The 25683-nt window shown below is 44.5% G+C and overlaps 1 protein-coding gene across 2 annotated transcripts in view; it reads left to right on the top strand.

Moving 5' to 3' along the window:
• The window catches only part of ADAMTS12 (ADAM metallopeptidase with thrombospondin type 1 motif 12), a 584548-nt gene that overhangs the window by 364538 nt on the left and 194327 nt on the right, over window positions 1-25683 (top strand). For both annotated transcript variants that reach the window (XM_044276409.1, XM_044276408.1), the window contains exons 13-15: window positions 7449-7582; window positions 23454-23574; window positions 24857-25101. In XM_044276409.1, the coding sequence (XP_044132344.1) occupies window positions 7449-7582; window positions 23454-23574; window positions 24857-25101 (500 nt within the window). The remainder of the gene's footprint in view (window positions 1-7448; window positions 7583-23453; window positions 23575-24856; window positions 25102-25683) is intronic.

Raw genomic sequence — 25683 nt, 5'->3', positions numbered from 1 at the left:
TACTCAGGAGAAGTAGGGCAATGTGTTTTGGGGTGTATTTTTACATATACCCATGCTGGGTGAGATAAATATCTCTCTAGGAGACAACTTTTCCCATTTTTTTATACAAAGTTGTCATTTTACAGAGATATTTATCTCACCCAGCATGGGTATATGTAAAAATACACCCCCAAAACACATTGCCCTACTTCTCCTGAGTACGGAGATACCACATGTGTGACACTTTTTTGCAGCCAAGATGCGCAAAGGGGCCCAAATTCCAATGAGTACCTTTTTGAAAGGCATTTTTGGGCATTTGGATTCCAGACTTCTTCTCAAGCTTTAGGGCCCTTAAAATGCCTGGGCAGTATAAATACCCCATAAGTGACCCCATTTTGGAAAGAAGACACCCCAAGGTATTCCGTGAGGGGCATGGCGAGTTCCTAGAATATTTTTTTTTTTGGCACAAGTTAGCGGAAAATTATTTTGTAAGAGATGATTTGTAACACATTTTCCGCTAACTTGTGCCAAAAAATATATATATTCTAGGAACTCGCCATGCCCCTCATGGAATACCTTGGGGTGTCTTCTTTCCAAAATGGGGTCACTTATGGGGTATTTATACTGCCCTGGCATTTTAGGGACCCTAAAGCGTGAGAAGAAGTCTGGAATATAAATGTCTAAAAATGTTTACGCATTTGGATTTCGTCACAAGTTAGTGGAATATGAGACTTAGTAAGGAAAAACAAAAAAACAAAAAAATAAAAATAAAAATCCGCTAACTTGTGCAAAAAAAAATATCTTCTATGAACTCGCCATGCCCCTCAAAAGTGATCTTTATAGCGCCGCAGCGATTTTACAGTGTTTTTGCAGTGATCAGAGAAAAAAATATTTCTGTCACTGCGGCGGGGCGGACTGAAAGCAAGTGTCCGCACAAGATCAGGCGAATACTGCGTTTTTTGTAGAGCCTATAGAACATGTCCTATTCTTGTCCGCAAAGGCATTTTCTATGTAGTTCTGGCAATGTGTGGATCGGCAAAATGCGGAAAGCACATTGCCGGTGTCCGTGTTTTGCAGAACTGCGGTGTCCGTGTTTTGCGGATCCGTGGATCCACGGGGTGATCAATGACAGGGGGGTGATCAGGGGGTAATAAGGGGTTAATAAAGGACAGGGGGGGTGTAGTCTAGTGTAGTGTGGTGCTTGGTGCTACTTATTACAGAGATGCCTGTGTCCTCTGGTGGTCAATCCAAGCAAAAGGAACCACCAGAGGACCAGGTAGCAGGTATATCAGACGCTGTTAACAAAACAGCGTCTGATATACCTTTCAAGGGTTAAAAAAATTGCATCTACAGCCTGCCAGCGAATGATCGCTGCTGGCAGGCTGTAGATGAACTCGTTTACCTTCGGATCCTGTGAACGCGCGCTCCTGTGTGCACGGTTTCACAGGAAATCTCGCCTCTCGCGAGATGACGTGCCGGCGCGTCAAAGAGGAATAACCCGGCCGCCCGCAGGACGCAATCCTGCGTTAGGCGGTCGAGTAGCGGTTAACTAAGTCACACGCGACTTTGCAAATAACTAACTTCGGCTCATTGGAGCCAATACATTTTAATACTTACGGAGACGGATCTCTGTACAGTATTAATCGGAAGTTTTGAACGAAGCGACTTCGGATTTAGCATCCGAAGCTTGCTTTTCTTATCATTACCTGTTAAAGCTGCACAGCTAGATGCATTTCACTCAGAAGCAAGGAGCGTCTCCCTTCTGGCAGCACTGTACTGCTATGACATCCTTTGCCTTACTTTGCACTATGTTTGTTTTCAGCTCGAAAGCTCAAAGAACAGATAAGGAGGGATAAATCACACTTACAGAAAGGCAGGAGGCTCCTGTGATGTTCAAAAGCAGTGTATAAGTAGTTATTTTATAAATCTTAGTATCCCACCTAGCTCTGACACTCCCCCACTTCCTCTCAGCCTTCTGAGTCTCTGTTACTAGGGACGGATCTTGCCTAACAAAAGCGGTGGACAGCAACCTAGGTGGAAGTGAGACCCCAGTGGCCATGACTTTACAGCTTTTTTCTCAGGTGGATGCAGGCAGATATTTTAAATGAAGTGACCTAGAAATGTTCTTCCAATGTGAGACTCCCATCGTTTTATAGACAATCACCTTAGCTAGCTGATACATAAGTTGGACTTGCAACTATTTAGCATATGATTAGTTATGCAGATATAGAGCCTGGAAGTCAAAAGTTCTAAACATTGTTACCCTTTTTCTCGTCAGTATATAAATATACAGTATATATAAGAGATATATACATTTAGTGAGACGTGCATGGATTATGGCAATTTTATTTTTGGTAGATTTTGGATTTTTTTTATTGGAAACTATTCTTAAAGGGATAGTAGGATATTGTCAATAGTGCTCACTTAGAGGGAACCCACCATGTTGAAAATTCTATCCAGTCTTTAGGCTGCATGATATAGAGCAGGAGGAACTGAGCAGATGAATATATTGTTTTATGGGAAAACATTCAGTATCACTTGTAACTTATTTATTTAAGTTTCTGCAGATTTTAGGCTTATGAGTCCAGTGGGCGGTCCTTTCAGTGATTGACAGTTATTTTCTGGTTCCCTTTACGTAGAAAACTGTGTACTGTACTGTAAAAGATATGAACAGTTGGGGGCTCACACTAGGAAGAAATGGATAATGGAGGGTTCACTATCATTTGGGTCACCCAATCCCAATATAAAGAGAGATAAATGGATTAAGAAAGGCATTCCTCCTTCCGTTGTATGAAGACAAATCTTTAATAAATTAAAAATACAATGGCATACTATATATATTGATCTCCAAATAACTTTGGGCATGCCTTGGAATATATTGTACAGATTTACCATACTTTAATTTAAAGGGAACCCGTCATCAACTTTATGCTGATCTCACTGAGGGCAGTATAAAATAGTGACAGAAATGCGGATTTCAGCGCTGTGTCACTCATAGGCTAAAAGTAAGTGGTTGCAGAGAACCAGCATCATAATCATTGCAGCCCAGGCCTTGAAAAGAGTCAAATCTACCTGAGAAGAGTCATGATTATTTATAATCTTCTGCACTGTCACCCATCTGCTGATGATTGGCAGTTCTCTCCTAGAGAGAAAGAGAGAAAACTAGGTAGAAGACTGTCAGCCATCAGCAGGTGGGCAGGAGAGCAGGAAGTCATGAATAACCATGACTCTTCTCAGGTGGCCGTGACTCTTTAACAGGACCAGTTTGCAGTGATTGTGATGTTGGTTCTCGGCAATCAGTTACTTTTAACTTATAAATGACAGACCGCTGAAATCAACTCGCCTGTATGTACTTTATGCTGCTGTTAGTATGGGCAGCATAAAGTTGATGACAGGTTCCCTCTAACAATCAAGTTCCAACAACTCTCCATTATCTCACAACTTCGCTCCATCGTGAGCAAAGGGATTGGACCCAACATCGCGGTGAAGAGCTCTTATAACATTCTCCCCACCTGGTGAACAGCAGGAGGAGAAAAGGAGAACGCCGAACGCCAACAACGCCTGCTCTAACAAGAGAGATTCTAGCGATTAAAGACTGTATTGCAACAGTTCATCTCATAGGAGTAAGTGACAAGGATCCAGGATTTAAATACACTTCAAGTCACGGAGATAAGAGAAACTTTCCCCCATATATAAATCAATTCATTTTACTAAGCATCTATACAACATTGATCCAATTCACTGAGCGTCGGCACAATATCGACTTTGTATAGTGAGTAAGGATATAATACGGCCTTTTGCTACACCTCATTGTGTTCGACACAATCAGGGATCCTATGAGATCTTGAACTTTGTGTTATAGGATTGCACCATATTGCACCTTATCAGATACAGTATGGGACTTTGATTTATTAATACTCAGTGACATCATTTGGAGATCACCATATTAATTACTAGTGTACCAGACATTATTCTGTTTCAACAAAAGACATCAGTTGTTGCCAAGTGCTATTTGGTCAAAAAGCCCACTCATTACAGAAATCTTTGACAAACATTGTTACACTGGAATACTCATCAAATGTGAAATATTAATCATGCAAGTTATTTGAAATATGACATATGGAATATTAATGATGCAAGCTATTTGAATCAGCTACTTTGATTATAGTAATTATAGGATTAATATTATTATTATCTGGATTTTTATATTTTTGTGTATTTTTTGTATATTTACTAGCAGAAGGACCCGGCTTCGCACGGGTATATTTAATCTATTTAATTTCATGTTTCTGTGTGTTGTAAAAAGATATCAACAGTATCATAACCCATAACAGTGACCTCTACAGTACCCGACCCTTTAACAATGACCTCCACAGTGCCCACCCCTTTAACAGTGATCTCCACAGTGCCCGCCCCTTTAACAGTGACGGCATCTTTAGCAGTGACCTGCACAGTGCCTGGCCCTTTAACAGTGACCTCCACAGTGTCCACCCCTTTAACAGTGACCTCCACAGTGCCTGCCCCTTTAAAATGGCCTGCCCCTCTAACAGTGACCTTCATAGTGGCAGCCCCTTTAACAGTGACCTTCACATTGCCCGCCCCTTTAACAGTGACCTCCACAGTGCCGGCCCTTTTAACATTGACCACCCCTTTAACAGTGACCTTCATAGTGGCAACCCCTTTAACATTGACCTCCACAGTACCCGTCCGTTTAACAGTTATTTCCACAGTTCCCACCCCTTTAACAGTGACCTCCACAGTGCCTGCCCTTTTAACAGTGACCTCCACAGTACCCGCCCCTTTACCAGTGACCTCCACATTGCCCATCCATTTAATAGTGACCACACCTTAAACAGTGACCTTTACAGTGTCTGCCCCTTTAACAGTGACCTCCACAGTACCTGCCCCTTTAACAGTGACCTCCACAGTGTCTGCCCCTTTAACAATGACCACCCCTTTAACATTGACCTTCACAGTGCCCACCCCTTTAACATTGACCACCCTTTTAACAGTGACCTTCATAGTGGCCGCCCCTTTAACAGTGACCTTCACAGTGGCCGCCCCTTTAACAGTGACTTCCACAGTGCCCGCCCCTTTAACAGTTACCTCCACAGTGAATGCCCCCACACTTTTAACAGTGACCTTCTTAGTGGCCACCCCTTTAACAGTGACTTCCACAGTGCACGCCACTTTAACAGTGACCTCTGCAGTGCCTGCCCCTTTAACAGTGACTTCCACAGTGCCCGCCCCTTTAACATTGACTTCCACAGTGCCTGCCCCTTTAACAGTGACTTCCACAGTGCCCGCCCCTTTAACATTGACTTCCACAGTGCCCGCCCCTTTAACAGTGACCTCCACAGTGCCTGCCCCTTTAACAGTGACCTCCACAGTGCCCGCCCCTTTAACAGTGATCTCCACAGTGTCTGCCCCTTTAGCAATGACCTCCACAGTGCCCACCCCTTTAACATTGACCACCCCTTTAACAGTGACCTTCATATTGGCCGCCCCTTTAACAGCGACCTCCACAGTGCCCGCCCCTTTAACAGTGACCTTCACAGTGCCTGCCCATTTAACAGTGAACTCCACAGTGCCTGCCCCTTTAACAGTGACCTCCACAGTTTCTGCCCCTTTAACCGTGACCTCCCCAGTGCCCACCCCTTTAACATTGACCACCCCTTTAACATTGACCTTCATAGTGGCCACCCCTTTAACAGTGACTTCCACAGTGCCCGCCCCTTTAACAGTGATTTCCACAGTGCCCGCCCCTTTAAAATTAACCACCCCTTTAACAGTGACCTTCATAGTGGCCGCCCCTTTAACAGTGACCTCCACAGTACCCGCCCCTTTAACAGTGACTTCCACAGTGCCTGCCCCTTTAAGTGACCTCCGCAGTGCCTGCCCCTTTAACAGTGACAATGCCCACCTCTTTAACAGTGAACTCCACAGCGCCCGTCCGTTTAATAGTGGCCCCTGTCCCCCATGCATGTAGCAGTGTAGTTTTACGGTCACACGTCATATGACTGAATATTTAAGGACCTGCGACCTGCTGAAACCTGTGATCAGTTGTTATGGCAACCTGCAGTAGGACCTGCGAGCATCTATTGGCTGATAAGGGACATGTGATCAAGTGTATGGTAGTTGGGATATGAGTGAAAGACTTTTAGGCTTGTATTGTCTAATGCAGGTCATTTTTTGGGGAATATCTCAGGAACGGTAAGTCATAGAGAGCTGAGACCCGGTCTAAAACCTCCCCGGACACCTGATCTACATGTGTGCCAAATTTGGTGAAGATTGGTCCAGTCATTTGGTCGCCCATAAAGAACGTCCAGACAGAGGTCTAGACAGACAGTGGTCTAGACATACAGACAGACAGAGAGAAATTCATTTTTACATATATTTGAGAAAGATATATATATATTTTTATTTTTACATTGTGTAGAACTACTAATTGAGGACTTAGATCAACTAACATCATTATATGCCATTTATCCATTTGTATACACCCTTTTGTTTTTCTTTTATGATATCGATATCATGTACTAATAGTTTTTATATGTTTTAATATATAATATGCCAATATAGTTTTAATTTATTAAAGATTTGTCTTCATACATCAGGAGGAGGAGTGCCTAGCTTAACATTTCCATTTATCTCTCAGTGTACTGTACCTTTATTTTATACCCTAACATATCAATGAATTACTTATTCGACATAGGGACATAATGTGAAGGGAAGGCGACTCCGTCATCAGTAGAGGAAAGGATTCTTTACAGTAAGAGGAGTGAAACTTTAGAATGTTCTGCCACAAGAAAAATAAATGGAAAAAATAATACTGACATTAAAAAATCTGGGCACGTACAGTATCTTACAATCTAAGATCTATGGCAGGAAAACACTTGAGGTGGAATTCATCACTATTATAATTATTGATTTACAGAAGTGGTGTCCAACCTCTGGCTCCTGCAACGGAACTTTTTTTCCGTGCAAAATAACACAAACCAGACAGAATGCTACTAAAGCTCTCTCCCTATCACAACTCAGAAGGCGTTTTTTTTTTTTATGATAAAGCCCTCTTCCTTTTACAGCCCAGGGGTGTGTCCTTTCTGCTTCAGTTCTCTCCGCATAAAAGCTCTGGAGGCGTGTCCTTTCTACAGCAGCTCTCTCCCTGTAACTGTTATAGCTTCTAACAGTAGATACAGCTGGTGGCAGTTGAAGGATTGAACTGAGCACGTGTGGCCACCTCACTGAGGAGGACTGAGAAATAAAGAAAGAAACAAACAGCAGGTGGCGCTATACAGATAAATTTTATTGAATAACTCACTGGCTATGCAAAATTTTTAATTACATGCAATTACAAAAATATTCAGATTGAAAAATGTAGATCTTTCATGTGACAGCCCTTTAAGGAGCAGTGATCTGCAGCATGTTGGTGGGTTCCCTCTCTCATATTATCCTCTCACTCCTCACAGCTAATCCCTGTGAACTTCACTGCCGAAATGCAGAAGGCAATTTCGCTGACAAGCTGCTTGACTCAGTCATTGACGGAACGCCGTGTTTCGAGGAGACTGACAGCCGCGACGTCTGCATTAATGGCATGTGTAAGGTATTTGGTATGTTTCACTTACTTCGTTGTCATTCTATTTTATGCTGATGATGTGATCACGTAGAACAGCCCTACATTACAGGCTTTACACGGGGTCACATTTTTCTCCCCTGAAGTGTTAAAAATAAGAATTTGGATCTGCAATTACATGAGGAGCATCCGTTGTGGCACAAGTGCTCGTGGGCCAGATCCAAAAATCTTAAAGGAAATGTTTTTGATTTGTAATTTTTTTTATTTGTTTACATTTTTACTATTTTATTTATTAATCTTTACTAAAAAGTTTTTTTTTTACATCTGTTTTTATTTTCTGCAATTATTTTTTTTATCTACTGTACATGATTAAGGGGGAGGCTATCTTGCCTAATCTGGTTGCAGCTCTCTAACCCAAATTTATCAATGTAGTTGCATTGTTTGTCATCTTTTACTCCAAAGTACCCCCCCTTCCCATTTATCAATGTGTTTACACCAGTTTGATTTTCCTCCTCACTCATCAAATGTGAAAAATGATGAGAAACATAGTCATCTCCTAGGATTCCTAGGAGCATCAATTCGGCACAAGTCCTCATGGGCCAGATTCAAACATCTTAAAGGAAATGTTTTTGAATTGTTGTTGTTTTTTACATTTTTACTATTTTATTTACTAATCTTTACTAAAAAAGTTTTTTGTTTTTTTTTACGTTTTCATTTTCTGAGTCTATTTTTACTATACATGATTGGGGGGGGAGGGGGGCGGGCTATCTTGCCTAATCTGGTTGCAGCTCAGTCAGAAAAAACTCACTAACCCAAATTTATCAATGTATTCGCACCTTTTTGTCATTTACTTGCATAGTATGGTGTTCAAAGTGGTCCACCTAATGAGCCAAGTTCTGGAGGACACATGCACAGCCCCATCCTCCGTCTTAATCCAAGAGTAGCGATCTTGTGTTTACTGAACAGCAGCCTATACACATGGAGGCTATGCTGCTTGTCAGGAAGGAGCAGAGCTTGTGCAGTAGTGTGGCGGTATACAGAAAAACTGAGAACATTGCATTTGAGGATTGACTTATTATTTATTTTCACTGCTCCAGACTCCATGGTACAACATTTGTTCTAACTTTCTGCAGGAGACTATATTTATGGCTGCCAGAGGGGGAAGGAGACTCACTGGGAACTTACTGACATTGACATTTATATCATACCTGCAGGATATTTCTTATGTCTGGTACATACATATAGATTCATTTTGCCGATTTGCCTTATACAAGCTAGATCACAGGGAAGTGTGTTAGGCAGTTTTTGTGATGGGAGCTATTCATGTGCATAATGACCCAAATGGTGACAGTGGTGTGACAAAATGTGCAAAGATTTAGGACTTTTCCTGCTGCTTACCAAATTTGGAGACCGGTCGGGGTTCGGTCTCCAATGACAAAAATAGGTAAAAGCGGTGCAAGTTTTGGGGCAGATCTATGCTTCCTAGCAGATATACGGTGGGGGGGAAATGTATCACCCCCTTTATGCCTCTCAATTGCAGCTCAACCCCACATACATGTGCACGATGCTGAGAGACAATGTGAGTAGATGCATTTATCTAATCCTGCTTATCCCTTTAAGAGTATGGCCAGACGTGGTGGGTACGCGGTGGATCTTCTGCACTGGAATTGCTGGTGGAAGATCCGCAGCATTGACAGTAGCTGCAATCCTTAGGCACAGGAAAGGGGCCAGGATTATTTTACATCTGGAATTAATGTTTTGCATAAAAATTCTCCAAAAATAAATTAAGTAAAATCGGTGTCGGGGTAATTCTCAATGTCTGCAGCTACGTTTGAAGCGCAGCCGCCTCTGGCAGATTCTCCCTGCAGTTTATTAGGGCTGACACCTACCTACATAGATGTTATGTTAATGGTATTTCTCCAGCAGCATTTTTCTCGTGTTTAGCCCGGCCTTGTAATTGACTTATGTATCAGGCGTCCCATGTGAATGTCTGGGGATGGGATAATAAGTCACAGGAGAACCTCATCAGGCAGATTAAATGGATCTGTCTTCTGTGTGTATATTAACGGCGCCCGTCCTGGCGTCAGACGCTTCGTATTAATTCACTTATAATCAGAAGAGATGTATCAGAATATGTATGAGCCGCGCGCTCCAGGTATGGCTTCTCCGATTATTCGTGACTCGTGAGTCATGATGAGCCATACAGCCTGTGACCTCTTTATTAGACTCACAAATGGATTCTTCACGAGCGGATACAAATACCTGACCATAGCATTAAAGGGGAAAAATTGAAGCTCTGGGGCCCCCAATGCAAAATCTCTAACAATGCCCTCACCTAAGCTTGAAGGCGAGCTCAGCGGGAGTCACCCCAGTTAGGCCTCTTTCAGACGGGCGTTGCGGGAAAAGGTGCGGGTGCGTTGCGGGAACATGTGCGATTTTTCCGCGCGAGTGCCAAACATTGTAATGCGTTTTTCACTCGCGTGAGAAAAATCGGCATGTTTGGTACCCAAACCTGAACTTCTTCACAGAAGTTCGGGCTTGGGATCGGTGTTCTGTAGATTGTATTATTTTCCCTAATAACATGGTTATAAGGGAAAATAATAGCATTCTGAATACAGAATGTATAGTACAATAGCGCTGGAGGGGTTAAAAAATAAATAAAAAATAATTTAACTCACCTTAATCCACTTGCTCGCGCAGCCGGCATCTCTTCTGTCTTCTTTTTTGCTGTGTGCAGAAAAAGGACCTGTGATGACGTCACTCCGGTCATCACATGGGCCATCACCATGGTAAAAGATCATGTGACGGACCATGTGATGACCGGAGTGACGTCACCACAGGTCCTGTTCCTGCACACAGCACAGAAGACAGACATTAGAGATGTCGGCTGCGCGAGCAAGTGGATTAAGGTGAGTTAAATTTTTTATTTAATTTTTTTAACCCCTTCAGCCCTATTGTACTATGCATTCTGTATTCAGAATGCTATTATTTTCCCTTATAACCATGTTATAAGGGAAAATAATAATGATCTGGTCTCCGTCCCGATTGTCTCCTAGCAACCGTGTGTGAAAATCGCACCGCATCCGCACTTGCTTGCGGATGCTTGCGATTTTCACGCAGCCCCATTCACTTCTATGGGGCCTGCGTTGCGTGATAAACGCACAATATAGAGCATGCTGCGATTTTCACGCAACGCATAAGTGATGCGTGAAAATCACTGCTCATGTGCACAGCCCCATAGAAATTAATTGGTCCAGATTCAGTGCGGGTGCATTGCGTTCACCTCCCGAATTGCACCCGCGCGGAATACTCGCCCGCGTGAACTCAGTCTTACTCTTCTCCACATTCCCACCTTATTTTTTATTTAAACTTTGCATTCTCCAAAACGTTGCATAGTTTGGGCAGCATGAAGGTTGTCTATAAGGGGTGTGCACCCTTTAATACATTTGGCCCAAAGCATCTCCGTTATGTAGACTGACGTAAGCTACACCAGTCAGTAAACATGGACCGCTCTGTCTTAAAGGGGTGTTCCGCTGTCTCGTAATTATGTCTCATATATACTAAGGCGTAACAATGTCTCTCTTTCTAAGATTGTATCTTTTCCTGTATTGCCGCTGTCGCAACAGAATCCAGTCGTGTGGCCTGGAATCTACTAAGACTGGCGTGACTTATACCAGTCTAAGTAAAGGAGACTTTTTATTTACTGGGGACTGTTAGGGGCATCATACAGCACAGGCCTCATAGCTGCCATAGATTTCTGTCATTTACTCCAGAACACTGGTGTAAATGAAGATAAATGTGCCAAGTCTGCAGCCCCAGTCACTCCTCCCTTTTCAGAAAGTGAAGAGGGTGGTGTAGAAATTCCACTTGCAACAATTTTCTCAAACACGACTTTTTTATGCCATAATAAATCTGCCCTTAGGGAGCATCATGCTTTGTAGGGGCACAAAGGAGGCATCATGTTGCGTGAAGGCACTTAGGGACATCATACTGTGCGAGAAGGCACTAAGGGGGCATCACAATGATTGAGGGCACTAGGGGGACATCACCTTGGCACTATGGCACTACTGTGAATGGGGTTTTAGGGGTAATCTTTACTCTGGGGATACATTAAAGGTTCATCAATACTGGGATTGGACATGTTTGGACATGAATTGGGTGGGGTTAAAAGCCTTGGCTTAACCACTTACCGCTAAGCTAACGCCGAAAGGCGTCATCTCCGCGGCGCTCCCAGGCTACGCTAACGCCGATTGGCGTCATCTCGCGTGAGCCGAGATTTCCTGTGAACGCGCGCACACAGGCGCGCGCGCTCACAGGAACGGAAGGTAAGCGAGTGGATCTCCAGCATGCCAGCGGCGATCGTTCGCTGGCAGGCTGGAGATCCGAATTTTTTAACCCCTAACAGGTATATTAGACGCTGTTTTCATAACAGCGTCTAATATACCTCCTACCTGGTCCTCTGGTGGTCCCTTTTGTTAGGATCGACCACCAGAGGACTCAGGTAGGTCAGTACAGTCGCACCAAACACCACACTACACTACACTACACCCCCCGTCACTTATTAACCCCTTATAAACCCCTGATCACCCATGATCACCCCATATAAACTCCCTGATCACCCCCCTGTCATTGATCACCGCCCTGTCATTGATCACCCCCCTGTCAGGCTCCGTTCAGACGTCCGTATGATTTTTACGGATCCACGGATACATGGATCGGATCCGCAAAAAGCATACGGACGTCTGAATGGAGCCTTACAGGGGGGTGATCAATGACAGGCGGGTGATCACCCATATACACTCCCTGATCACCCCCCTGTCATTGATAACCCCCCTGTAAGGCTCCATTCAGACGTCAGCATGCGTTTTGTGGATCCGATCCATGTATCCATGGATCCGTAAAAAATCATGCGGATGTCTGAATGGAGCCTTACAGGGGGGGTGATCAGTGACAGGGGGGTGATCACCCTGATTACCCTGATCACCCCCTGTCATTGATAACCCCCCTGTAAGGCTCCATTCAGACGTCCGCATGCGTTTTGTGGATCCGATCCATGTATCCATGGATCCGTAAAAAATCATACGGACGTCTGAATGGAGCCTTACAGGGGGGTGATCAATGACAGGCGGGTGATCACCCATATACACTCCCTGATCACCCCCTGTCATTGATCACCCCCCTGTCATTGATCACTCCCCTGTAAGGCTCCATTCAGACGTCCGCATGATTTTTACGGATCCATGGATACATGGATCGGATCCGCAAAACACATGCGGACGTCTGAATGGAGCCTTACAGGGGGTGATCAATGACAGGCGGGTGATCACCCATATACACTCCCTGATCACCCCCTGTCATTGATAACCCCCCTGTAAGGCTCCATTCAGACGTCAGCATGCGTTTTGTGGATCCGATCCATGTATCCATGGATCCGTAAAAAATCATGCGGATGTCTGAATGGAGCCTTACAGGGGGGGTGATCAGTGACAGGGGGGTGATTACCCTGATCACCCCCTGTCATTGATAACCCCTCTGTAAGGCTCCATTCAGACGTCCGCATGCGTTTTGTGGATCCGATCCATGTATCCATGGATCCGTAAAAAATCATGCGGATGTCTGAATGGAGCCTTACAGGGGGGGTGATCAGTGACAGGGGGGTGATTACCCTGATCACCCCCTGTCATTGATAACCCCCCTGTAAGGCTCCATTCAGACGTCCGCATGCGTTTTGTGGATCCGATCCATGGATCCGTAAAAAATCATGCGGATGTCTGAATGGAGCCTTACAGGGGGGGTGATCAGTGACAGGGGGGTGATCACCCTGATTACCCTGATCACCCCCTGTCATTGATAACCCCCCTGTAAGGCTCCATTCAGACGTCCGCATGCGTTTTGTGGATCCGATACATGTATCCATGGATCCGTAAAAAATCATGCGGATGTCTGAATGGAGCCTTACAGGGGGGGTGATCAGTGACAGGGGGGTGATTACCCTGATCACCCCCTGTCATTGATAACCCCCCTGTAAGGCTCCATTCAGACGTCCGCATGCGTTTTGTGGATCCGATACATGTATCCATGGATCCGTAAAAAATCATGCGGATGTCTGAATGGAGCCTTACAGGGGGGGTGATCAGTGACAGGGGGGTGATTACCCTGATCACCCCCTGTCATTGATAACCCCCCTGTAAGGCTCCATTCAGACGTCCGCATGCGTTTTGTGGATCCGATACATGTATCCATGGATCCGTAAAAAATCATGCGGATGTCTGAATGGAGCCTTACAGGGGGGGTGATCAGTGACAGGGGGGTGATCACCCTGATTACCCTGATCACCCCCTGTCATTGATAACCCCCCTGTAAGGCTCCATTCAGACGTCCGCATGCGTTCTGTGGATCCGATCCATGTATCCATGGATCCGTAAAAAATCATGCGGATGTCTGAATGGAGCCTTACAGGGGGGGTGATCAGGGAGTCTATATGGGTGATCACCCCCCTGTCATTGATCACCCCCCCCCCCCCCCCCCTGGTAAGGCTCCATTCAGACATTTTTTTTGGCACAAGTTAGCGGAAATTTTTTGTTTGTTTTTGTTTTTGTTTTTTCTTACAAAGTCTCATATTCCACTAACTTGTGTCAAAAAATAAAATCTCACATGGACGCACCATACCCCTCACGGAATCCAAATGCGTAAACATTTTTAGACATTTATATTCCAGACTTCTTCTCACGCTTTAGGGCCCCTAAAAAGCCAGGGCAGTATAAATACCCCACATGTGACCCCATTTCGGAAAGAAGACACCCCAAGGTATTCCGTGAGGGGCATATTGAGTCCATGAAAGATTGAAATTTTTGTCCTAAGTTAGCGGAAAGTGAGACTTTGTGAGAAAGAAACAAAAAAAAAAATCAATATCCGCTAACTTATGCAAAAAAAATAAAAATTCTAGGAACTTGCCAGGCCCCTCATTGAATACCTTGGGGTGTCTTCTTTCCAAAGTGGGGTCACATGTGGGGTATTTATACTGCCCTGGCTTTTTAGGGGCCCGAAAGTGTGAGAAGAAGTCTGGGATCCAAATGTCTAAAAATGCCCTCCTAAAAGGAATTTGGGCCCCTTTGCGCATCTAGGCTGCAAAAAAGTGTCACACATGTGGTATCGCCGTACTCAGGAGAAGTTGGGGAATGTGTTTTGGGGTGTCATTTTACATATACCCATGCTGGGTGAGAGAAATATCTTGGTCAAATGCCAACTTTGTATAAAAAAATGGGAAAAGTTGTCTTTTGCCAAGATATTTCTCTCACCCAGCATGGGAATATGTAAAATGACACCCCAAAACACATTCCCCAACTTCTCCTGAGTACGGCGATACCAGATGTGTGACACTTTTTTGCAGCCAAGGTGGGCAAAGGGGCACATATTCCAAAGTGCACCTTTCGGATTTCCCCGGCCATTTTTTACACATTTTGATTGCAAGGTACTTCTTACACATTTGGGCCCCTAAATTGCCAGGGCAGTATAACTACGCCACAAGTGACCCCATTTTGGAAAGAAGACACCCCAAGGTATTCCGTGAGGGGCACGGCGAGTTCCTAGAATGTTTTATTTTTTGTCACAAGTTAGCGGAAAATGATGATTTTTCTTTTTTTTTCTTTTTTCCTTACAAAGTCTCATATTCCACTAACTTGCGACAAAAAATAAAAAATTCTAGGAACTCGCCATGCCCCTCACGGAATACCTTGGGGTGTCTTCTTTCCAAAATGGGGTCACTTGTGGCGTAGTTATACTGTCCTGGCAATTTAGGGGCCCAAATGTGTGAGAAGTAGTTTGCAATCAAAATGTGTAAAAAATGCCCTGCAAAATCCGAAAGGTGCACTTTGGAATATGTGCCCCTTTGCCCACCTTGGCAGCAAAAAAGTGTGACACATGTGGTATCGCCGTACTCAGGAGAAGTTGGGGAATGTGTTTTGGGGTGTCATTTTACATATACCCATGCTGGGTGAGAAAAATATCTTGGTCAAATGCCAACTTTGTATAAAAAAATGGGAAAAGTTGTCTTTTGCCAAGATATTTCTCTCACCCAGCATGGGTATATGTAAAATGACACCCCAAAACACATTCCCCAACTTCTCCTGAGTACGGCGATACCAGATGTGTGACACTTTTTTGATGCCAAGGTGGGCAAAGGGGCACATATTCCAAAGTGCACCTTTCAGATTTCACCGGTCATTTTTTTTACAGATTTTGATTGCAAAGTACTTCTCACACATTTGGGCCCCTAAATTGCCAGGGCAGTATAACTACGCCACAAGTGACCCCATTTTGGAAAGAAGACACCCCAAGGTATTCCGTGAGGGGCATGGCGAGTTCCTAGAATTTTTTATTTTTTGTCGCAAGTTAGTGGAATATGAGACTTTGTAAGGAAAAAAGAAAAAAAAAGAAAAATCATCATTTTCCGCTAACTTGTGACAAAAAATAAAACATTCTAGGAACTCGCCGTGCCCCTCACGGAATACCTTGGGGTGTCTTCTTTCCAAAATGGGGTCACTTGTGGCGTAGTTATACTGCCCTGGCAATTTAGGGGCCCAAATGTGTGAGAAGTACCTTGCAATCAAAATGTGTAAAAAATGGCCTGCAAAATCTGAAAGGTGCACTTTGGAATATGTGCCCCTTTGCCCACCTTGGCAGCAAAAAAGTGTGACACATCTGGTATCGCCGTACTCAGGAGAAGTTGGGGAATGTGTTTTGGGGTGTCATTTTACATATACCCATGCTGGGTGAGAGAAATATCTTGGCAAAAGACAACTTTTCCCATTTTTTTATACAAAGTTGGCATTTGACCAAGATATTTTTCTCACCCAGCATGGGTATATGTAAAATGACACCCCAAAACACATTCCCCAACTTCTCCTGAGTACGGCGATACCAGATGTGTCACACTTTTTTGCTGCCAAGGTGGGCAAAGGGGCACATATTCCAAAGTGCACCTTTCGGATTTCACCGGTCATTTTTTACACATTTTGATTGCAAAGTTCTTCTCACACATATGGGCCCCTAAATTGCCAGGGCAGTATAACTACCCCACAAGTGACCCCATTTTGAAAAGAAGACACCCCAAGGTATTCCGTGAGGGGCATGGCAAGTTTTTAGAATTTTTTATTTTTTGTCGCAAGTTAGTGGAATATGAGACTTTGTAAGAAAAAAGAAAAAAAATAAAATCATCATCATTTTCCGCTAACTTGTGACAAAAAATAAAAAGTTCTATGAACTCACTATGCCCATCAGCGAATACCTTAGGGTGTCTACTTTCCGAAATGGGGTCATTTGTGGGGGTTTTCTACTGTTTGGGCATTGTAGAACCTCAGGAATCATGACAGGTGCTCAGAAAGTCAGAGCTGTTTCAAAAAGCGGAAATTCACATTTTTGTACCATAGTTTGTAAATGCTATAACTTTTACCCAAACCATTTTTTTTTTGCCCAAACATTTTTTTTTTATCAAAGACATGTAGAACAATAAATTTGGCGAAAAATGTATATATGGATGTCGTTTTTTTTGCAAAATTTTACAGCTGAAAGTGAAAAATGTCATTTTTTTGCAAAAAAATCGTTAAATTTTGATTAATAACAAAAAAAGTAAAAATGTCAGCGGCAATGAAATACCACCAAATGAAAGCTCTATTAGTGAGAAGAAAAGGAGGTAAAATTCATTTGGGTGGTAAGTTGCATGACCGAGCAATAAACCGCTAAAGTTGTGGAGTGCCGATTTGTAAAAAAGGGCCTGGTCACTAGGGGGGTATAAACCTGTGGTCCTTAAGTGGTTAAAGGAGTTGACTCATCTGAGACATTGGCGGCATATCGCTAGGATTTGGCACTAATGTCAGATAAGTGGGGGTCCGACCTTTGGGACTTGCACCAGTCTCCAGAAAGGAGAGCAGCTGCACATGCACGGCCAACCTCCAATCATTTCTATGGGACTGGCGAAAATAGCCGATCACTGGCTCCGCCATTTCTGGCAATCTCATAAAAGTGGATGAGTGGTGGCCACGCTCGTGTGGTGTGCTCTCTTTATTCATTTCTATGGGACTGAGTGCTCAGTGTAGAAGCTAATGGAGAGCACAATGCGCGTGCATGGTGCACTCTCCTTTACTTTCAGGGGCCTGTTCTGAAGATAGGTGCAGTTCCTAGAGTTTGGAGATATGCCACCAATATCTCAGATGAGACAACCCCTTTAATGTAAAAAGAAAAATTGCCAGAGTTGTCCTTTTTGCTTTCTTTCAAGGAGGTGTGCATCTCCGGGACTTCCAGAGAAATGAATGATGCTCTGCCAGCCTGTCCATTCATTTCAGGGGGCTCTACGGGGTACAGTGACCCAGTTTTTGTGATTGATCTGGGTCATACCGCTAATAATTATCCAGCTGGAGGCTACAGTGAAGGAGAATGATATCTGTAGGTCATTAGCCAATAAATAAGCGTGAGTGCTTTGGTATATGCAGATGTGAGTCCAACGTAGAGAAAGCTTTATAGACTGTTGATCTTAGGCAAGTCTAGGGAACGGTCAATAACTAGAAAGATCAACCTGTCTTACGTGGCCATGATGGATGACGCAGGGCCAGTTCACTTAATGGAATGACGTACAGAACTGGATCATTGATTTCTCAGGGTGCAGTAAGGACAAATGTCTGAGATGGAGAAAGTGACCGTGGAAAGGATAGATCAGAATTTAATGCAGTTCATGCCTTCGAGGCACCGGTCGTGTAGACAGAGATGGAGACATCCAGTAAGAAGAAGAAAGTGGAGGGAGAAGGAGGAGAAGGAGCTCCGTTCTACAAAGGGGCAGATATAATAATCATTTTGATGCAACGGGTAAAACTGTTGATATATTAGTAAATCACAATGATAGAGCAGCAGGCAAAGTTTGGTTATTATATTTCTTTTACTTTCAGAGATATTGCCATTTTTCTATTAAGGCTGTGGCGGCCATTTTTAAACAGGAAGTTCAGTCATATTGGTGGTGACTTGAAGCATCTTCTCAGTAATTGTCAGTTTTAGATAGAACTAAAAGAAAAAGGGACAGTTAATTTCTTGGAAGCTAATTCAAAAGTGATAACCGATATGGCTGCACTTCCTGTTGTCACATTTGCAAAATGGCCGCTGGAACAAGACAGAAAAGCTTCACAATCTCTAAGTAAATAAAATACCACTGCTCAAAAAAAATAAAGGGAACACCTAAACAACACAATGTAACTCCAAGTCAATCACACTTCTGTGAAATCAACCTGTCCAGTTATGAAGCAACACTGATTGTGAATCACTTTCTCCTGCTTTTGTGCAAACTAAACAGGTAGAAATGTAGCAAGACAACCCCGATAAAGGAGTGGTTCTGAAGGTGGTGACCACAGGCCATTTCTCTGTTCTCATCCTTTTTGACTGTTTTGATCACTTTTGCATTTTGTCATTGCTCTCACCCCTAGAGGTAGCATGAGGCGGTGTCTACAACCCACAGAAGTTGCTCAGGTAGTGCAGCTCATCCAGGATGGCACATCAATGCAAGCTGTGGCAAGAAGGTTAGCTGTGTCTGTCAGCGTAGTGTCCAGAGCATGGAGCAGATACCAGGAGATAGGCCAGTACACCAGGAGACGCGGAGGAGGCCATAGGAGGGCAACAACCCAGCAGCAGGACCACTACCTCTGCCTTTGTGCAAGGAGGAACAGGAGGAGCACTGCCAGAGCCCTGCAAAATTACCTTCAGCAGGCCACTAATATCCCCCTGTCTGCTCAAACTGTCAGAAACAAACCCCATGAGGGTGGTATGAGGGCCCGATGTCCACAAGTCGGTGTTGGCTTACAGCCCAACACCATGCAATGCGATTGGCATTTGCCAGAGAACACTAAGATTGGCAGATTCGACATTGGCACCCTGTGCTCTTCTCGGATGAGAGCAGGTTCGCACCGAGCACATGTGACAGAGTTTGGAGACGCCGTGGAGAACGTTCTGCTGCCTGCAACATCTTCCAGCATGACCGGTTTGGCAGTGGGTCAGTAATGGTGTGGGAAGGCAATTCTATAGAGGGCCGCACAGCCTTCCATGTGCCAGTCAGAGGTACCATGACTGCCATTAGGTACAGGGATGAGATCCTCAGACCCATTTTGAGACCATATGCAGGTGCAGTGGGCCCTGGGTCCCTTCTGATCCATGGTAATGCTAGGACTCATGTGGCTGAAGTGTGTCAGCAGTTCCTGCATGATGAAGGCATTGATGCTATGGACTGGCCTGCCAGGCCTGAATCCAATCGAGCACATCTGGGGCATCATGTTTTAGTCCACCAACGCCATGTTGCACCACAGACTGTCTAGGAGTTGACTGATGCTTTAATCCAGGCCTGGGAGGAGATCCATCAGGAGAACATCCGCCACCTCATCAGGAGCATGCCCAGGTGTTGTAGGGAGGTCATATAGGTACATGGAGGCCACACACCCTACTGAGCCTCATTTGTCCTGAAGCATTTCCACTGAAGTTGGATCAGCCTGAATTTCCACTTTGATTTTGAGTATCATTCCAAATCCAGACCTCCATTTTGATTTACATTGATCATTTTTATGTTTTATTGTTCTCTACGCATTCCACTATGTAATGAATAAAGATTTGTAACTGGAATATTTCAGTCATTGAGATCTAGGATGTGGTATTTTAGTGTTCCCTTTATTTTTTGAGCGGTGAACACGTGAGGGAGGACAGAGACGGTAGGAGTGGTGGCAGTGGGTAACAAGGGTGTTTGTAGTTCTCCCTTAGTAAAGTTGCTTTTCTGGCAGGTTCCACTCTCAGGAATGGTGTTTTCATGGAGAAAGCCTCTGTCTAACAGCAGCAGACACCAACCTGATCTTCACTCCAGCTTGTCCATCAGAAGACTGTCAAATAACCAGGAGTAAATGGGACCAGCCCATTACCTGACGTTTAAAACGAAAGACTGCCAGTTAACTATTTCCTTCCTATGCATAGCCTTTCGGAATACATAGTACATAGTTAGCATCACAGTAAGTATTTGAAAAGCTTTGGTAATGAAAAATAATGTTAACTGTGAACCATAGCTTTAACCCTTTAGCAGTGAACCAATGGGTCACTGCATGTCACGATAACTACTGCTGGATCACCACTGGATCCCTGAATCGGCAAGGACCTCAAGGTGATGTTTTCGGCTTGTTCTCAGCTCTATCATTTCTGTATTATTTTTGAGAATGTAACGAATTCACCCTTGCCTGTTAATCTGTGACTATATTACGAGTTGTTTGTCACCTCTTCCCGAGGCTGCTCGGCTTCCCAGTGACACATGAACTGAATGGTGTCACAATAACAACCCTTGTCCTACTGATGCTTGGCGCATCCTATGGTAATGTGCAGCAGATATGGAAAATGAAGAGCTCAGAGGATGAGAATACGGGGGAATGATTGAAATTGACTTAAAACACATAAAGAACAGGGAAAATTTCACAATGATTTAGCAAATACAAGATGGCAGTTCTTCCTGTCTGTAACGCTTCACTTAGGCGCTTGGCGTGAAGGTCCAGGAATTGGGTTAGGGGCAATGAAATTAGGTTCAGGGGGAGAAGACTCAGTAGCTCATTCCAACAAAGCAGCTGCTACTTTCCGTGCTTCATGTGTCAACTTTTTTAACGTGTTAGGATACAGAAGCTGATTAGCTGGCGCTGACGGGCACGGTAAACTATGCGCAGATGGCAGACCTAATGCCGTACATGATCATATAGTTCTGTGGGCAAGGGGGGCATTGTGAAATTAGCAAGGTAAGTATATTGCAAAGTTTGTTTTTACTTTTGAGCCCTTCAAGCCACAAAAAATAATACTAATAATAGTACTAATACTTTTATAATTATATGTAATAAAAAATGTATTATAGCCACTTAGTTATTGGACAAAAGTGTCTGTCTGTATAGCTCCACCTGCTGTTTGTTTGTTTCCTTGTTTCTCTGTCCACTTTAATAACATTGCTGTAGTGGAAGCACGTGCTCAGTTCAGTCTTTTGCCTGCTATCAGCCATATCTACTGTTAGAAGCTGTGACAGTTACAGGGAAAGAGCTGCAGCAAAAAGTACACGCCCTCTGAGAAAGGACACGCCCCCTGAGCTGTCATAGGGAGAGAGCTACTGCAAAAAAAATACATCCCCTGAGCTGTCAGCTTGAGATAAATCTAGCAGACCAGTTAAAGCAAGGAATAGGGAGATTGCCACCTGCTGTTTGTTCTTATCCTCATTTCTCTGTCCACCTCAGCAACATCATTGAGGTGGATGGACACGCTCTGTTCCATCCTTCAATTGCCACCAACTGTATCTGCTGTTAGAAGCTGTGACAGTTACAGGTAGAGAGCTGCAGCAAAAAGGACACCCCCCCTGAGCTGTAATGGTGAGAGAGCTTCCGCAGAAATAACACATCCCATGACCTGTGATGGGGAGCGCTGCAGCAGAAAGGACACCCCCCCCTGAGCCGTGATGGGGAGAGATCTGCAGCAGAAAGGTCACCACCCCTGAGCTGTGATAGGGAGAGAGCTGTAGTAGAAAGGTCACCACCCCTGAGCTGTGCTAGGGAGAAAGCTGTAGTAGAAAGGGCACACCTTCCTGAGCTGTGATAGAGAGAGAGATGCAGCAGAAAGGTCACCACCCCTGAGTTGTGTTAGAAAGAGAGCTGCAGCAGAAAGGGCACACCTCCCTGAGCTGTGATAGAGAGAGATGCAGCAGAAAGGTAACCACCCTTGAGTTGTGTTAGGGAGAGAGCTGCAGCAGAAAGGGCACCACCCCTAAACTCTGATAGGTAGAGAACTACAGCAGAAAGGGCACCACCCCTGAGCTGTGATAGGGAGAGAGCTGTAGTAGAAAGGGCACACCTCCCTGAGCTGTGAAAGAGAGAGAGCTGCAGCAGAAAGGGCACCACCCCTGAGTTGTGTTAGGGAGAGAGCTGCAGCAGAAATGGCACCACCCCTGAGCTGTAATAGGGAGAGAGCTGTAGTAGAAAGGGCACACCTCCCTGAGCTGTGATAGAGAGAGAGATGCATCAGAAAGGTCACCACCCCTGAGTTGTGTTAGGGAGAGAACTGCAGCAGAAAGGGCATCACTCCTAAACTGTGATAGGGAGAGAGCTGTAGTAGAAAGGGCACCACCCCTGAGCTGTGATAGAGAGAGAAAGAGGCAGCAGAAAGGGCACCACCCCTGAGCTGTGATAGAGAGAGAAAGAGGCAGCAGAAAGGGCACCACCCCTGAGCTGTGATAGAGAGAGAAAGAGGCAGCAGAAAGGGCACCACCCCTGAGCTGTGATAGAGAGAGAAAGAGGCAGCAGAAAGGGCACCACCCCTGAGCTGTGATAGAGAGAGAAAGAGGCAGCAGAAAGGGCACCACCCCTGAGCTGTGTTAGGGAGAGAGCTGCAGTAGAAAGTGCACCACCCCTGAGCTGTGAAAGAAAGAGAGAGATGCAGTAGAAAGGACATACACCCTGAGAAAATACACGCCCCTCTGAGCTGCAGCTTGATATAAATCTAGCAGAGCAGTGAATGTGTCAATCTCTAGATCCATGTGAGGTACAGGGCTGGTTCTAGCTGTGTTAGAGATTGTCATGTCCTATATGATATCTGATTTTCATATCTTACATTAATCATTGGAGAATCCATTTTACAACCCATGATGATGAATATGTATACATCAGCTTTCAGTTGCTGCACCATGACGTATAGGTGTAGGTGAGGACAGCCCATAGCCTGCTGGATTGGCCTGATACCGGCTTTTCAATGGAAGTTCTGCCAGACAGAAACATATGGCCTTGTCTGAGTCTTCCATTATCTATAGAATTGTGTTTTGGATGTACAGTATGTGCCTCTGGTGGTAACATTTTTAATTTTTCTACTTTTGCAGAGCGTGGGCTGTGACTATGAAATAAATTCCAATGCTACTGAAGACCGATGTGGACTATGCATGGGAGATGGATCTAGCTGCCAGACAGTCAGGAAAACATTCAATCAAAGTGAAGGATTTGGTAAATGTTTAAAGCTGAAGCTTGTAGCACTTACAGTCCGGGAGCTTAGGAAAGTCATGTTAGAAAACAACCATTACTTTTCTGTTAAATCACCACCAATTCAGCGCCAATGCTTCAGTGCTCTACGCTGCTCTGCTGCAGGGGCCATCAGACACCTACCTCCAGGAGAAGTCTTCGTTCAGAGGCTATAGACCCACGGAAGGTCAAGAGGCACTGTTGCTTGGCACCAAATAGACAGGCAGAAAGGTGTACAGGGGATAAACAAAGGTCAGGACAGGCAGTTCATGTAATACAGTAACCCTGCAGTAGGTCAGGACAGGCAGAGTTCATGTAATACAGTAACCCTGCAGTAGGTCAGGACAGGCAGAGTTCATGTAATACAGTAACCCTGCAGTAGGTCAGGACAGGCGAGTTCATGTAATACAGTAACCCTGCAGTAGGTCAGGACAGGCAGAGTTCATGTAATACAGTAACCCTGCAGTAGGTCAGGACAGGCGACAGAGGGTCAATCTGGTAAACAGGCAGAGCTCAGGCACAGGATGTCAGAAAATACAATAGCACACCTTTGAAGGACTAGATAAGCTAGGAACCTTTTGCTCAGGCAACTTCTCATAACGGATGGATCTACACCCCAGGAAACGCTGCCATTGGCTGAGGACAGATTAGCCAGTGCATAAGCTAGCCCTTTAATAGCAAAGAAGAGTGCCCACCCACTATGAGAGCATGCATCAGGAGGTAGGGAAGGCAGCAAGAGACCTAAAGTATAGATCGGTGGGAGGACTGACATCGGCAGCCGTGCTGCTTGGAGAGAGGTGATGCAAACGGCAATGAACCGCCTGTGTTTCAAGGCGCTAGCATGAATGGGACAAGACCTCTGAGGTCAGTGATTGGCTTCAGCGGTTACATGGATATGTGTGATGCAATCGCTGCAGGAAAATAAACAAAGGCTAGAAGGGACGACAGCAGTGTTGGAGCACCCTGAAATGTAGTACTGTATGTCCTAAATGCATACACTTGGCAGATGCATGCAACGGTCTATGTTGTGATATTCCTCTATTATTCCTACTAGAAATGTATGAATAAATTGCCAGCAGACTACACTGCCAATAAGTAGATTGAAGGCGGGGGTCGGTTAAGAAACAGAGGGAGCCCCTCTCTTTGTCTAACCGCTCAGATGCCATGGAACTTGAGAGGGTTAAATGGCCAGCATCGGAGTTATATCTCATCCTAGTTGTTTTATAACATGGCTCCACCGTTCCTCTTTTCTCCTTGCCTTGTCCAGGTTACGTGGATATCGGTATTATTCCCAAAGGCGCCAGGGCAATAAAAATAGAAGAGGTTGCTGCTGCAGGAAATTTCCTGGTGCTCAGAAGCGAAGACCCTGAAAAATATTACTTAAACGGCGGATTCATCATACAATGGATGGGTGACTACAAGGTGGCCGGGACGAGGTTTCATTACGAGAGGAGCGGAGATCTGGAGAACCTCACAGCTCCGGGGCCCACCAACGAGTCAGTGTGGATCCAGGTAATTAGAAGAAAGCTCATGAATAATGAATGACCGGTGAAGTCTCAGGGTTGCATGACATTGATTTTCCGTGCATTCATATGTTCGGTTGCTCCTTTATCAGGCCGGTAACACGTTACATGACGGATCTCATTGATATTCCCCCAGACAGAAACAATGTGTTTGAACGGCTTCCTGCAAGACGCTGTAGTTGAAGACAATTTTCCCATGTGCTTAGGGTTTCATAAATGTGTTCAAGGTTTTTTTGCCCCATTCACGAGACGGCGTGCATAGAATGATATCACAGTACGTGACGGGCCTCAAAAACAAAAGCCGTCAATCAGATGTGGACGTGAGGCCTAAATTAGAGAAGGAAACTGACGAATCCTGAGATCTTTGTGCATACTGCAGTCCTCGTAATATTTTTAACAAACAATAAGATCCTACAGGAGGTTACCACGCTATTTTTAGCAAACAAAAATTTTTTATTGGTCTCTTGGACCTAGAGCGTGTGTCTGCAACCTCTCTGATAATGTAACTTAAACTTAATCTTAAACTAAATCTTTATTAGAATCCTTAGATTACACAATTATATAATACTCT

This window comes from Bufo gargarizans, chromosome 1 (genome assembly GCF_014858855.1).
Source record: "Bufo gargarizans isolate SCDJY-AF-19 chromosome 1, ASM1485885v1, whole genome shotgun sequence".
Lineage (NCBI taxonomy): Eukaryota > Metazoa > Chordata > Amphibia > Anura > Bufonidae > Bufo > Bufo gargarizans.
This window is presented reverse-complemented; position numbering and strand designations above follow the sequence as displayed.